This window comes from Colletotrichum spaethianum (assembly GCF_022836535.1).
Source record: "Colletotrichum spaethianum MAFF 239500 DNA, contig01, whole genome shotgun sequence".
Lineage (NCBI taxonomy): Eukaryota > Fungi > Ascomycota > Sordariomycetes > Glomerellales > Glomerellaceae > Colletotrichum > Colletotrichum spaethianum.
Genome location: NW_026054771.1, coordinates 2,153,103 through 2,166,954, shown reverse-complemented (window position 1 = coordinate 2,166,954; position 13,852 = coordinate 2,153,103). Strand labels below are relative to the sequence as shown.

General features: G+C 53.6%; 5 protein-coding genes across 5 annotated transcripts; 2 read left to right on the top strand and 3 right to left on the bottom strand.

The window, feature by feature from the left end:
- Positions 1–403: 403 nt before the first annotated feature.
- On the bottom strand, positions 404–1,612 carry ColSpa_00591 (ATP-dependent (S)-NAD(P)H-hydrate dehydratase; the record flags this gene model as incomplete). Its single annotated transcript, XM_049266803.1, has 4 exons — positions 404–535; positions 589–1,320; positions 1,386–1,483; positions 1,537–1,612. The coding sequence occupies 4 exons, from the start codon at positions 1,610–1,612 to the stop codon at positions 404–406; spliced, it is 1,038 nt and encodes a 345-aa protein (XP_049122760.1).
- A 2,425-nt stretch (positions 1,613–4,037) lies between these two features.
- Positions 4,038–4,663, bottom strand: ColSpa_00590 (ATP synthase subunit alpha, mitochondrial; the record flags this gene model as incomplete). The annotated part of the gene is given in 3 exon segments (XM_049266802.1): positions 4,038–4,167; positions 4,178–4,344; positions 4,592–4,663. Coding segments are annotated over 3 exon segments (369 nt in total).
- A 1,295-nt stretch (positions 4,664–5,958) lies between these two features.
- Positions 5,959–6,610, bottom strand: ColSpa_00589 (60S ribosomal protein L11; the record flags this gene model as incomplete). The annotated part of the gene is made up of 3 exons (XM_049266801.1): positions 5,959–6,252; positions 6,327–6,409; positions 6,466–6,610. The coding sequence occupies 3 exons, from the start codon at positions 6,608–6,610 to the stop codon at positions 5,959–5,961; spliced, it is 522 nt and encodes a 173-aa protein (XP_049122758.1).
- Positions 6,611–7,043: 433 nt separating this feature from the next.
- Positions 7,044–7,992, top strand: ColSpa_00588 (small RNA degrading nuclease 5; the record flags this gene model as incomplete). The annotated part of the gene is made up of 5 exons (XM_049266800.1): positions 7,044–7,067; positions 7,230–7,301; positions 7,362–7,673; positions 7,730–7,811; positions 7,934–7,992. The coding sequence occupies 5 exons, from the start codon at positions 7,044–7,046 to the stop codon at positions 7,990–7,992; spliced, it is 549 nt and encodes a 182-aa protein (XP_049122757.1).
- A 1,215-nt stretch (positions 7,993–9,207) lies between these two features.
- ColSpa_00587 (uncharacterized protein) lies at positions 9,208–10,039 on the top strand (the record flags this gene model as incomplete). The annotated part of the gene is made up of 3 exons (XM_049266799.1): positions 9,208–9,770; positions 9,822–9,840; positions 9,962–10,039. 3 exons carry the CDS (start codon positions 9,208–9,210, stop codon positions 10,037–10,039), a joined length of 660 nt encoding a protein of 219 aa, XP_049122756.1.
- Between the last annotated feature and the right edge of the window lie 3,813 nt (positions 10,040–13,852).

The window sequence follows — 13,852 nt, the reverse complement described above, 5'->3', positions numbered from 1 at the left end:
CTGCTATCTACGCTCCCAATGTAATGCTTCACAATTTTCTTTGAGAGCACGTAATGGTCACTCAACTCTACAATCGTGAGTTCCCAGTCAATACCAAAAGCCTGTAGAACTCGTATCTGTGAAAGATCAATTGCCACACGAAGGCTGTCGAGCTGTAGACATTGCCAATTCTGCACGAACAAGTGCTCAGAAGAACTTAAGGATTTGCAAGACACCGTCAGCAACAGTCAGATGGACCTGCTGCAGTCATGCATGTTTTTCACTTAAAAAGGATCTTCTAGTGTGTCGTATTCTATTAGGTTAACGTGTCTGTCTAATCACGCTGATGTCCGCCATTGAAGAATCATTTTAAAGCCTGTCTCATAACACATGCGTTTCTCTTACTGAGCCTGACATTCGCAGTTCACAACTTGGTAGCCCCTGCGTTTCCATCAACCTCTCCAAACAAACTCATAAACGACCCGTGGACCTCATCCGTAAGATCGCTCGCCTGCAAGCTGCGGCCCTTCTTCATGAAGGCCCGTCTGGAGCACTCCTACAACCACAATTAGCACCTAAAAACCAACACCACACACCCGCCAGACTTACCCTCGTGATGGCACTGCCGCCATAAGCAGCAAGTCCAATCAGCTCGTCCTCCGTAAACTTCTCGTCGCCCGTATCCCACAGACCCTCAAGATACGCGTTCCTCCATCCCAAGAACGTAGCAATTGAGCCCGTGAGCGTGTCGCCCTGCCCACCGCTCCTCTTCAGCCCACCCTCCAAGTCAACGATCAACGTCTTCTCCCCGTTCGAGATGAAGTCCTTGCCGCCCTTCTGCACGACCGTCACGCCCTCCAGCGCCTTCGCAAGCGCCTCGACCTTGGCCGTCTCCTTCTCCTCCCCGGACCCTCCAGCCTGGTCCTTTGCCTTTCCCTCGTCGACATTCAGCGCCTTACACAGCCGCGAGAACTCAACCACATTCGGCGTCAGCACCGCCAACTTGTACCCGCGGACCAGTGACGGCTCTTTCTGGATCACCAACAGCGCATCGGCGTCCAGGACTAGCGGCAGCGACTTCTCGCGCGCCGCGCGGATCACCCGCGCCACGGTGTCCTGCATCAGGGGGTCGCGGCCGAGGCCGGGGCCGATGACGAGCACGTGCAAGCGGGAGAGCATCTCAATGATGGGGCCGGCGATCTCTTCGGCGTCTGTGTGCGCGTCCTTGGAGCCGCTGGGAGCCGCGTCGGACGGCGATTGGCGCATGAGGGGGTGCACCATAAGGTTGGGTGAGTAGGTCTTGATCACCGAGGCAGCGCCGGGTGTGCAGATGACGTGGGACTGTCGGTCTCAGCACTCCGTATCCGACAGCATGTCGACGAGAGGGAGGACTGTTCACAACATACCATATCGCAACCGAGTCTGGCACTGGCCATGGCTGAGAAGTACGGCGCTCCGGTGTAGTCGATGCTACCGCCAAGGACGCCGACGCGACCCAATTGCCCTGGGGGATGAGTGTGAGTATGCCCTCTTCGAACGGTCAGATAACGGACTTACCCTTGTGGAACTTCTCCAGCATGGGCGGGACCATCCGCTGCACGCGGCTAAGAATATCCTTGGTTGCTGTAGACATTGCGGGAGGACCGGATTCAGATGGCATCGCAAGGTCGTGTACTAAGAGCAATGGGTGTGTGCGCTAGGCGTCTAGTTAAATAGCGCAACAGAATTCAAGTATTGCGTCAAGAGTTGATCACAGAATAACGTGTAGAATTGCAAAATGTAAGTGGTTCCCGAAAGTTGACGTTTGAAATAGGTGGTGGTGCGAGGGGCAACATTAGGGACAAGGTGAGTTGAGACGAGGAGCTCTGACAGCCAGATGATGTCACCTGTCAACGTCGGAAGTGCAGCAGCGTCTTGTTAGCTAGTCCACATCAACCGATTCGACCCGCCGAGGCGGCTCCCACGTTGGCCAATAATCACATTTCACGGGGTAAATTCGTTTGCAGGAACTAGTCGATGAAAGGACAAAAGGAATCGAGGGCGTTAATTGAGTCTTGAGCTCTATTTTACAAGTGGTTCGACTGGAGATCCTTCCCCAAGATCGCGTCCCCTGGTGCTTCCCTCGGACCGGCGCAAAACCCTCGAGATTTCCTCACGCCTCTAGGAAAACAAAAAACTTCGGTATAGACAGCTACATCAACCCCAGGCACTCCCAGTCGGACCATTTATTATGTCAGGTAAGACTGAAGATTTAGCCCAGGAAGCTCTTGGTGAAGGTGGTGATGACATCCTTGAGGCGGGCCTCGAGGTCCTTGCTGAGGGCACCCTCCTTGTCGATGGTGGCCATCAGGTCGGCCTCGTTGGTGCGGAGGTGGCCGAGGAAGTCAGCCTCCCACTGGAGAATCTTGCCGACGGGGACGCTGTCGAGGTGACCGTTGACACCGGCGTAGATGAGGGGAACCATCTCGTTGACGGCCATGGGGGAGTACTGCTTCTGCTTGAGGAGCTCGGTCAACTGTAGACATTGTTAGCATAAACATCTTTGCATCCCAAGATGCCTTAAACTTACGCGTTCACCTCTGCTGAGGGTCTGCTTGGTGGAGGCGTCCAAGTCGGAACCGAACTGGGCGAAGGCAGCGACCTCACGGTACTGGGCCAAGAAGAGCTTCAGGGAACCAGCGACTTGCTTCATGGCCTTGAGCTGGGCGGCGGAACCGACACGAGAGACGGAAAGACCGACGTTGATGGCGGGGCGGATACCCTTGTAGAACAGCTCGGCCTCCAAGAAGATCTGACCGTCGGTAATGGAAATGACGTTGGTGGGAATGTAGGCAGAAACGTCACCGCCCTGCGTCTCAATGACGGGCAGCGCAGTCATGGAACCACCACCGAGCTTGTCGTTCATCTTGGCCGCACGCTCGAGGAGACGAGAGTGGAGGTAGAAAACGTCACCGGGGTAGGCCTCACGTCCGGGGGACGACGAAGCAGCAGCGACATCTGACGGTAGGCAACGGCCTGCTTGGACAAGTCGTCGAAGACAATCAGGGAGTGCTTTCCATTGTCCCGAAACCATTCAGCTACGCTCGCTGTTTGTAGCAGTTAGCAATAGATCGATGATTGATGGTCGTTGAATAAACGAAGGTGAAAACTCGGTGTAGGGATAAACCGGTTGGGGTATAAACCAGTGGCAGGATAGACCAGTGGTTGGATCAACCAGTAGTGGGATCAACCAGTGGTGGGATAAACCAGTGGTGGGATAAACAGAGGTGAATAAACGCAGTTGATCAACTTACCTCCGGTGAAGGGAGCGATGTACTGGAGGGGAGCGGCCTCGGAGGCGGTGGCAGCAACGACGATGGAGTACTTCATGGCGTCGTTCTCCTCGAGGGTCTTGACGAGCTGGGCGACGGTGGAACGCTTCTGGCCGACGGCGACGTAGACGCAGTAGAGCTTCTTGGTCTCGTCGTTGCCAGAGTTCCAACGCTTCTGGTTGAGGATGGCGTCGAGAGCGACGGCAGTCTTTCCGGTCTGACGGTCACCGATGATCAACTCACGCTGACCACGTCCAATGGGGACCATGGCGTCGATGGACTTGAGACCAGTCTGGACCGGCTGGTTGACGGACTTGCGAGGCAGAATGCCGGGGGCCTTGAGCTGGGCACGGCGCTTCTCCTTGGCGTTGAGGGGGCCCTTGCCGTCAATGGGGTTACCGAGGGCGTCAATGACACGGCCGAGCAGCTCGGGACCGACGGGGACATCGACCTGTTGCGGTTGTCAGCAAATACAGACGTTCACCAAGGCGGTACGTGGAAACCTACAATCTCTCCGGTACGCTTGACGGTCTCGCCCTCCTTGACAAGACGGTCAGAACCGAAAAGCACGACACCGACCTGGCCGGCCTCGAGGTTCATGCACATGCCCTTGACACCAGAGGCGAACCTATAGGTTGGGTGGTTAGACGCGATGCAACGCAAAGGCGGACGGGTAAAGGGCGCGTAACGTACTCGACGAGCTCCTCGGCCTGGACGTTGGCCATACCGTGAACACGGGCGATACCATCACTGTTGTCCAACCGTCGTCAGCAAAACTTTTTTCCATGGTCGAAGAGACGACATGCGAGACCCTCGTGCAAGCTGATGATGCATTGAAGCTTTTCCGATGGGCGCTCGCGATGCCGAGATGTGCCGCCTAAACGTACCCGACGGAAAGGACGCGGCCGGTCTCGGCGAGACCAGCCTCCTCCTGGACACCACGAATTCTCTGCTCGAGGATGGAAGAAACCTCGGTCGGGGATGCCTTGGCGTCGGCGTATGTGCGAGTCTGCATCGACGTGGCGCTGTAGACGGCAGGTGCGGCATTTCGGACCTGAGGGTGAAAAAACAGGTTAGCCGAAGCCCGAAAATGTTATGGGCGCTCCCCCCAAAACAGCAACGCAGGTCCCCCAAGGGAGCTCGATGAAAAGCTCTTCCACAACACCAACACGGCCTCCGCGACGTCAAAAAAGCTCAGAGGGACCTAATTGAGTATCGCGGAACCGAGTGCCGATGTTTTTGGATGGAATTGACGTCGGCTCGGGGATGGGGAGGTTGACGGAAGGTTGAGGTTGACTTACGGCAGCGACTCTGCCGGCAGCAGAGACGGCGCCGACGGCGCGCGTCGACTGTCGGAGGGCGTTGCGGAACATATTAGGAGATCCTGGACACTGTCTAGATCGAAGGAGAATCAATTGCAATAGATGCAATTGAGTGGAGGGGAGATTGGGGTTGATGAAGGTGCCTTTGAAGGAGTGCAAATCGAGTCTTTTTTGGAAGAAGCCCAGTGGAGGGAAAAGAGAGTGAGGAAGCAGTGGACCCGAAGCTGTGCTGAGCGGCCAATCACGGCGGGCCGTCGAGTTTTGCCTCAGTCCAACCCGAGATCTCCCTAACAATTTCCGACCAGCGCAGCGACGGATACGTGCCCCCGTAACCCCGTGAAATGCTGCATTACATAACACAGGGGCGCCTCTGGCACTACTGACAGGTTCTGCTGGATGGATCTAATCTCAACCAGCCGAAGAAAAAAATGTGCCAGTCTGTCTTTCTGCCCGGGGCATTGAGTTTGCGACCGGGCGACACAACGCCCATCGGTGCGGATCGGAACACCTATTCGTCTCTCCATCGCCCCATTGTTTGTCCTCCTCCTCCATGTCATGATGGCTTCAATTCAGCGTGCAGGCATTCATCTTACCAATCTGCATGCATGCGCGTGTTTTTTTGTTAGCCTAGCTTCCCGGCGTCCCGTCGACTCCCCTTTCCCCGGGCTTTTCGGTGCAAAGCTCTCCACTGTGTCATTCCCACCCGCCCAAGGAATGGCACACGTCGACTTTATTATTTTTATTTTTTTGGCACACGTCGAGACTGGGAATCCGAAGGCCACTGCGCATTGATTGACCTGTGGACCTTTGCTGTCTCCGGCCGGCTGGGAACACCGAGCCTGACCGCCTCGGAGGAAGATGAAATCCGAGTTGCCAGTTTTGCTGACATTCCGACAGCCTGCACTGTTGACAGAGTGACAGCCAAGATCAGTAAAGATGCGCATCGCTTCCTGTTGCACGTCACGTGCTACCAATGATACTTTAAATACACACCAACCAGTAGCAGCGTCACCACGAGGTTCAAAAATGCGCTCTTGATTGGCTAAAATAGACTATCTGAACCACCAACGCCATATGATCGCTTCAAAGTAGCGAGCTATCATCACCAGGAAATGAAAATATTGCAGTCACGGCAAATAGTGAATTTTGTGGTAAGCCGGCATGACGCCGGTCGGTCTCTGAGGCCGCGGCTCGACTGAATTTTTGCTCAAGTCAAGCGTGTTGTCTGATGATAACAACTGCTGGAAAAGTACATGCCTTGTAAGCCATTTCCCATTTTTTCGCCAACCGTTAACCCATGCCGTCCCAGTGTCTTTTTTCGTTCGTCGCAAGAGGGTATTGTGCATTTATCGGACAATGCCGTCGAAGCGCTGCTTGAACCACTTAACAGTCTCCTCACGCTTGATGCGGTGGTTGGAGCCGATGCGGCCTCTGGCGCGGTGGCGGGTGCCGACGCGCTCACCCTTGCGGGTCATGCAGACGTAGAAGTCCATGCCGTAGATACCGATGGAGGGGTCGTACTTGATACCGAGATCGATGTGCTCAGAGATACCGAAACCGAAGTTGCCAGTCTCGGAGAAGTTGCGCTTGCGGAGCTCGTACTCCTTGACCTTGAGGCCACGCTCGAGAATCTCCTCAGCCTGTATCGTTAAATTAGCAATCCCGCCTTCGCGCGCACATAATGTGCAATTCTTCATGTCCCAATTCGTCGTACCTTGGGGCCACGGACGGTGACGTGGACGGAGATCTTTTCGTTACGGCGGATACCGAAGGTACGGACGGTGTAGCGGGCCTTGCCTGGGGGTAGGGTCAGTCAATTAATCTTTTCGGAGGGCTGTGTGGTGATGCTGTACTGTAGACGGGGGTTTGACCAGAAAGCTGCTCCAACACCTTGGCGGCACGGGTAAGTCTGTCACCAGACTCTCCGACGGAGATGTTGAGGACGAGCTTCTGGATGTGAAGCTCCCGCATGGGGTTCTGGGCCTTCTCGGACGACATTTTGGCGGTTAGTACTTCGGCGGTACGGCTGGCTAGGCGTTGGGTGTCGATTGTCGCGGATTGTCAAAGTGGAAAATGCGTACCGCTGAATTTCGCGAGCCTTGTATTTTTTGGGAGGGTTTGGCAGCCCTCGTACCGCACGCGGGTGGGGGACGAGATGCACTAGTCCCAGAGAGGCCTAGCGCATTTACGACTCTCCAGCTTAGTCCCGCAGTTTACCCGGCATTGGCCTCAGCCTACCCAAGGCTGCGTTTCCGCCTTCGAAAATTGTCCTTGGAGAGGTATACCCACTCTGACCTTGTCTGAAGCTCTGCCTGCCGCAAAGCATCCAAGGTCGCGCTGAAGTCTCCCAGACTTCGCAATAAACATAGCATCAATTTTTGAAGAGTCAGAGCAGCTACGCACGTAGCTACTCAAAACCACATCAGCCAAGATGTCGAACAAACAGGGCAAGATGGTGAGTAGCTCCCAACCTTCTTCTCAAAGCTTCAAGGTTGACAATATAGGCTGACACGATGTGATTTCTCTCTAGGCCGGTTACGTACGTATTCTTCCTCGATGCGCTCCCAACGACCGCAAACGACAAATACGCAGAGCTTTTGCTAACATAACTTCACAGATCAACTACCGGATGAGAGTTACGTTGAACGACGGTCGCCAGATGACGGGGCAGATGCTTGCTTTTGACAAGGTCAGCAACCCAATTCAGACCCCAATCGCGTGTCAATGGCGATGCTAACCGTCCTTACAGCACATGAACCTTGTACTCGCCGATACCGAAGAGTTCCGACGCGTCAAAATCAGACAGAACAAGCCCGCTGCCCCTGGAGCTAGCTCCGCCTCGGGCCAAACGATCGAGAAGGAGGAGAAGCGAACTCTGGGCTTGACGATCGTTCGTGGCGCGCATATCGTCTCTCTGTCAGTCGAGTCAGAGCCCCCTGCCGACCCAAGCGCGAGACTTGGAAAGAGTGCGCCGGGTGGAATCTCGTCGACTCTCACCGCCGGTCCTGGTGTTGCGCGACCCGCTGGTCGTGGTGCTGCTCCGGCTCCCCCGTCTCTGGCAGTCAGTACCTCCCGTAAAACTCCTAAATACGAGGCAAATGCTGACATCCGATGTAGGGTCCTGCTGCCGGCGTTGGAGGCGGCGCTCCTCCCGGATTCCCTGGCTTCCCTGGTGCTCCGCCTTTCGGCGGACGTGGAGGTATGTTATCACGATCCTTTGACCCCCAAACGCGATTCTCACACCCAGCAGCTCCTCCCCCAGGCTTCCCCGGCGCATTCCCTCCTCCGGGCTTCCCGCAGAACGCCCCTTCCCTCCTCCAGGTTTCAACCCTGGCCCTCCTGGTGGAGCCCCTGGCTTCAACCCTCCTCCCCGCAGATAGGCCACGGACGGAAATATCAATACCTCGCATGCTTTATAGTCGGAGGTTGGTTCACGGATACCATTGGCGTTTGGGGATGAATGTCAAGATTACGAAAATTCGGGCAGAACAGGCGTGTTGTTAGTCGGCCTCTTCTACCCCTGAACAAACCATAGGTCAGCTCGCCAACCTGTATTCGTTGGATTTGCGAAAAGTAATGGCAGCATGAGTTTATTCAACAGTTTGCAACACCATTCCCTGAAGCAGACTTGATTAATGTGACTTGTGTGTAAGGTAGTGCTCGTTTTTGCCGAACGGAACGGAAAAGCGTGGAACGAGGGAGGCCGTGGATTCGCCTGACTACAAACACACCGTCGCAACTTCCGTCTACTTAAGGTCTTGTATTTAGTCAAAACTACTTCAACTCGGCTTAAAGCACGGCCTGCAACGCTGAGCCATTCAACGGACAAATCCCATACTTTTCCATCACTGACACAAGCGCCGTAGTGGCTTATCTTTTAACGGCGGCTCAATATTGACTGTATTTCCCCTAAGGGTATAGTCCGATCGAAAACGACTTCACACAAATCTTTGATTTTGGATTGAGTGATTTTGAGGCAGTGGCACCAGATGAAGGAAAGGTAACGGGCTTTTCCGTCACCATGAGGGGCAAGAGATGGGAGGCAGCATCCTCATCGGCTTCCTGCAGATGAGCCTGCTTGGTAGCATTTACTCTTCAAGCAACAACTTGCAAACATGGGCAAACATGTTTTGCAACAGCGCAATCAGTGATTGTTTCGCCAGGAGACCATCAGAGACAGGCCGCTAATCCTGCTTTTCACTGCCAATCAAGCCCGTAGCTGCCTGTTCAGGCGGTGGTGTGTACCTCAGGTGCAGAACGAAGTGAGGTGGAGGTCGTTACCTTTCTTGTGAAAGTAGGGAAGGAGCTTTCATGAGTCCTGCCCGGGAACTCTTGCCTTCATAAGCAAGCCTGCCTCTTCAGCCTAAAACTTGAACACGAGTTAAGAAAGCTTTTTTCTTCCCGCTTCCACATCCTTCAGATCTGGATTCCTCCTCTCTACACCTAGTTTCCGCTTCGAGCCACGGCACTCTTCAAAGACCGTCCGGATTTCAAGAACTCAGACGAAAGCAGTAGGGTATCTGTATCCCAATTCACCTTTGTGCAGTCACCACCACCTCCTTCCAGAAAGGGCAAGCCGCTCAACAAAATCCGCCATGGGTCGATGGGGTTACCGTATGATGACAACGCGTTTTCCACATCTGAAACTTACTGACTGCTTGAAAGGGCTCTTCGAGGCCGATATCGATATCGACATTGCCTGTGAACTCGATGATGCCTTTGTATCGAGGGAAGGCGCAGGGAGTCTTCGGCTCTCCCGCATGATCAATCAGACCGACATGCTGGCCCCTCCTGGCGCCAGAGCATACCAACAAACCGAAGAGTACCGCCTCGAGCTGGACAATCTCATTGTCAACATTCGAAACCAGCTTGACTCTGGTCTTGGAGACAAGCTTTTCGACAAGTACCGTGCCTTGGAGAACGAGTTTCTAGGCCAGTACCGAATCATTCTGGTCGGCGCCTTGATGATGCGAGCTGGCGCCAAGATCAAGAAGGAGAACTTCCAGCATCTGCGCGACCTTGTCCCCCAAATTGACTGCCAGCATGGCTATACTCTTCCCATCAACGACCTTGGGTTCCGTGGCCCAGGCAAGGCCCAATTCCTTGCTGCTCTCGACAATTATCGGCCGGGAACCCCGCGAAACTACGAGGAGCCAAGGTCTGTTCAGGTAACAGGGTCTTTATGATGTTACTGACAGACTCTGTATAGCTGCTTTCATTGCGGCAAGGTATGTGGGGACCTTGGCAAGACTCCCAAGAAGTGTGGTCGTTGTGAGCGAGCCTGGTACTGTGGGACTGTAAGTCTACACGCCCACCTCTCACTCTACGCTCTAGCTGACGACATCATAGGACTGCCAGAAGGCTCATTGGAAGGTCCATAAGCCGTCCTGCAAGCCCATGTGTGAGGTTACATTTCTGAATGTCTAGAGCGATTTGGGGAGGGAAAGACTGGTTTGCTATGGTATTCTAGTTGCTTCCGATGTTATTGCGACCTCAATACCGTAGGGGAAATGGCCGGGTACAGGAATATGGGAAGCCGGTGACATGTGGTCGAACGCAGCCCAGAACAGACCGTCAAACATAACGATAACCAAGATAACACGACGAAATGAGTTCATCAAAGGGAAGAAATGGAATTCTGCGTATAATCTTCTGACTTTGCTTCCTGATACGGAGACGAAAGGTATTAGCCTGGGATACTATCTTAGCCCAGCTTCAAATTTGATACTGGTGCAGTTTGCGTATTGTTCGAAAACTAATATGGCCGGCTACTTGATGCAGAAAATTGACATTGTTTCCCATTCAAGTAAGCTTTCGAGGGCTCACTCGTCCCCGTATTGAGGCCAACCCCCTTACATGAGCAAACAACAACAAGTGGAAACGAAAGGGCAAGTAAACAAGTAATGGGACAAGGAGGAAAGATATGGTACGTGGTTGCCTGCAAAAAGATAACCCGGGAAGTTGGTTTACAATACGTTGGAACAATAAGACAGGCCTCCTCCTACACGGTCGTCCCCAGCACCATTGCATGAGGTTTCCTATTTTAATTGAGCACACTATGAGATGAATCATGTTACTTATATAAGGTAACAGCTTGCAGTGCTTTTAAAGTACGTAATTACTAGTTGTTTCCATATAAATTGTGGTCAAAGGTCAGAAGGTAGAGCCAAAAGGCGCAATGTGGAACATACATCGATACTTTCACAGTCCACAGGGGTAGTGAAAGGGCTCTATACCAAATACAACCTCCCAAGTTCTCCACGGCAACACTTTGGTTTAAGCCCCTTTATAGAACGTACAAGGGATTTCATGAAGGACATACCCCAGCGGTTCATTCCGAGAGGCTTCGAGTTGACGTTCATCCCTGACCGCATCTCCATCGTCTACTTGTACATCTAACCATACTGCATGAATACGATGCTGACTGATGAGACGAGAGCAAGGCGACTTGCCTGAAGTAGCATAACGTTTGAACCCCTTCGATCATAGATCAAGGCCGTACGAAAGACGCCGTTAGTACAAGTAGCTGCGAACCCGGTTTACGAACCAAACCGCGACAATCCTGCGATATGGGCCTTCAACCATTGCGGCTATTGCACGTGGCGTGTTTTTATATTCGTAAAGGGACAATACATGCTTTGATGCGTCCGAAAGTCTACACCTATTGGGTTCCACACACGCGCGTAAACTTGGCCACGTCAATGGGTGGTTCTAGGAATACTGTTGCTTCCTGAGCCCGGCTGTCATGTCTTCCTGAGGGTGGTACGAGCCTCGCGCTGCTTTTTTACGAGAATATGCGCGAAGATGTCGGATACCGCAGATGATAATAGTTATAGAGCTGCCTACTTAACATCCTCTACTACGTTAGAGCGGTCGGAAACGTATTGGATTTTCGTCCCTGACTTCTTCCTCGTCTGAATTACCAACCCAGTACATGAACAGGTGGTATCATGTACTTTAGACAAACAGGCAGGGCCTGCCATGATCATGAACGCCGTAACACATGATCCCACTAACTTCAGTAAGGCCACGCTAGTATGGTGGTGGTAAGAATAGCTATTGAACGGCATTGATGCCTCTGTGATGGATAATCTGGAGACTTTCTTGTATGGCATGCTGGCTCTTGGCAAACACTTAGCTTGAGACCTAACAATGATCGGCTCTTTGAATCAGAGACTCAATGTAACACAGCACGGCACCCAGCTTAGCTACGTCAAAAGACTCATCGATATCCGACAAGATCCACGATTGAACAACAGCTGACGCGAGCGGAACAGCCGTGTGGCCAGACAGCACTCAGAACGGCCACTTGGGCGATGACGGCAATGACATTTGAGTAATTAGCAAACCCAGTGATACAACTAGGCACGTACGGCAGAGGAAGCAGAGGCATACCTATATTGAACCCGACCTCCCCTTGGAGCTGGTTGGTAGGGAGCCCCTCTTACTGTTCCCGAAAGTCTAAGATGGCAGGCCTCAAGCTACGATACCGGCGTCCCATCTTCGTCGGATGTGCAAGTCGTTGCAGACTCGCTGGCTCTGAGCTTCAACAAAGAGTCTACACGATCTCCTAGTCCAGTTCGAGAGCCTCGGAGCTTCCCCTTCTATCCTCTCCAATCTTTAGACTCAGACGACCATCACCAGAGCCTACGTCCTCTATCCTCAACCGTATACAGAAATCAGTTCGTCACCTTCAGCCTCGGTTTCGTAATTGAAACCTGGCATCTCTAGCCGCAACACGGCCGTCTCCGCGCGCGGACGGACGTACAAGCCCCCATGCCTCCCCCACCCTTTCAAAACATCGCCGGCGCCGATGCACGTCTGGTCCGGCCCATGGATGGAGCATCTTGGAAAGGGCACAGACATCCACGGAGCCGGGTGTGGCAGCCAATTGTCCAAATACATCTTGGCAGTGATCTATAAAGACACTAGGTTTCTTCCTGAGGTTGACAATGTCACTTGTCGATCCTAACGCCGTTGTATGCCCTCCCTGTCCAGGGTAGGTAGGGACGATGCACCCCTGGGCCGAGCTTGACAACAGATTGATTGGTTTCAAATCGACGCGAGACTGGGAAGAGGCGTTAGCGGCGAGATGGGAAACAGAAGGGAAACTCTTGGGCGGTGGTGGGTGGCGGCGCTAGCATCCTCGGAATAGCATCCGCGCCCATCAAGCCACGACGCCGTTGCTTAAATGCCTCAGAATGACGACCCTTCCAGTCTACGCGAACGTCCAAGCACTGGCTGTTGCTGCCGCTACCGCTGCCACATCGGCAGTGTCATAACAAGACGAACGCCACCACGCACAACCATCCGACGTCCAAACGCGGAGCAAACACGGAGCAAACACGGAGCAAACGCGGGACTGGGAGGGGAGAGTATCTGAAGTGTTGATGAACGACCGACCAAAACACCGGCACTTGCTTGAGCTTTCCCACCATGCTGGTAGAGCCGGTTTGATCTCACAAATGACGGGGGAAATTTAAATTAAATTAAAAAAATGACCAACGTCTAACGGTAACATCCTCGTCATTGAAGTAGCGAACCTGCATTAGCCTCCAAAACCTCCGGACCATTCCCCCTCTAACTTGGAAACCCCCCCAAACCTTACGCACTTAATGCAAGGCACGCCGCGAGAAAGTCTGGAAGCGATGTAAATAAGAAATACCGCGACCCTCCTGCATGCCGCGCCGCGCCGCGCCGCGCCGGCCAAGGTATGATGTAGTGTAGGTAATCTACTCTCTTAGTCCCACGCATGCCGCGACTTCGCAGCCTCCGATTAAGACAGGAACGCAAGCCCAATCGAACCCGGCTGCCTTGGACAGCTCTTAGTTTAGTCACCCGAGACCAAAAAGACCGCAAGCAGCCACCATCGGACGCCGAATATGCACCGGCAGCGTTCCCGCCACCGTGCCGTCCTGCCGCCGCTGCATCCACCCTGCGGGAAAAAAAAAGGGAAAAAAAAGAAATGGACATGAAGGAGTGAGCTTCACAGCCCGCTGGCCCAATCGCGAGCTGTTGATACCGGGAAAGCCACTCCTCCATCGCCTTCCCCACTCATTCCCTTATACGGTACCGTTGACCCCGAGACCCCCAAGGTCGCACTGGTGAGAGGCAAACGTAACCCTTACCACCACCCGGATACTTCCCTCCCCCCCATTCCGCTGCAACCCTGCGGATACTCGAGGCCTTTGCGCATCGCCGGCCAGGGATGGACCGTGTACGTCCGTAAACCCGTCCGCT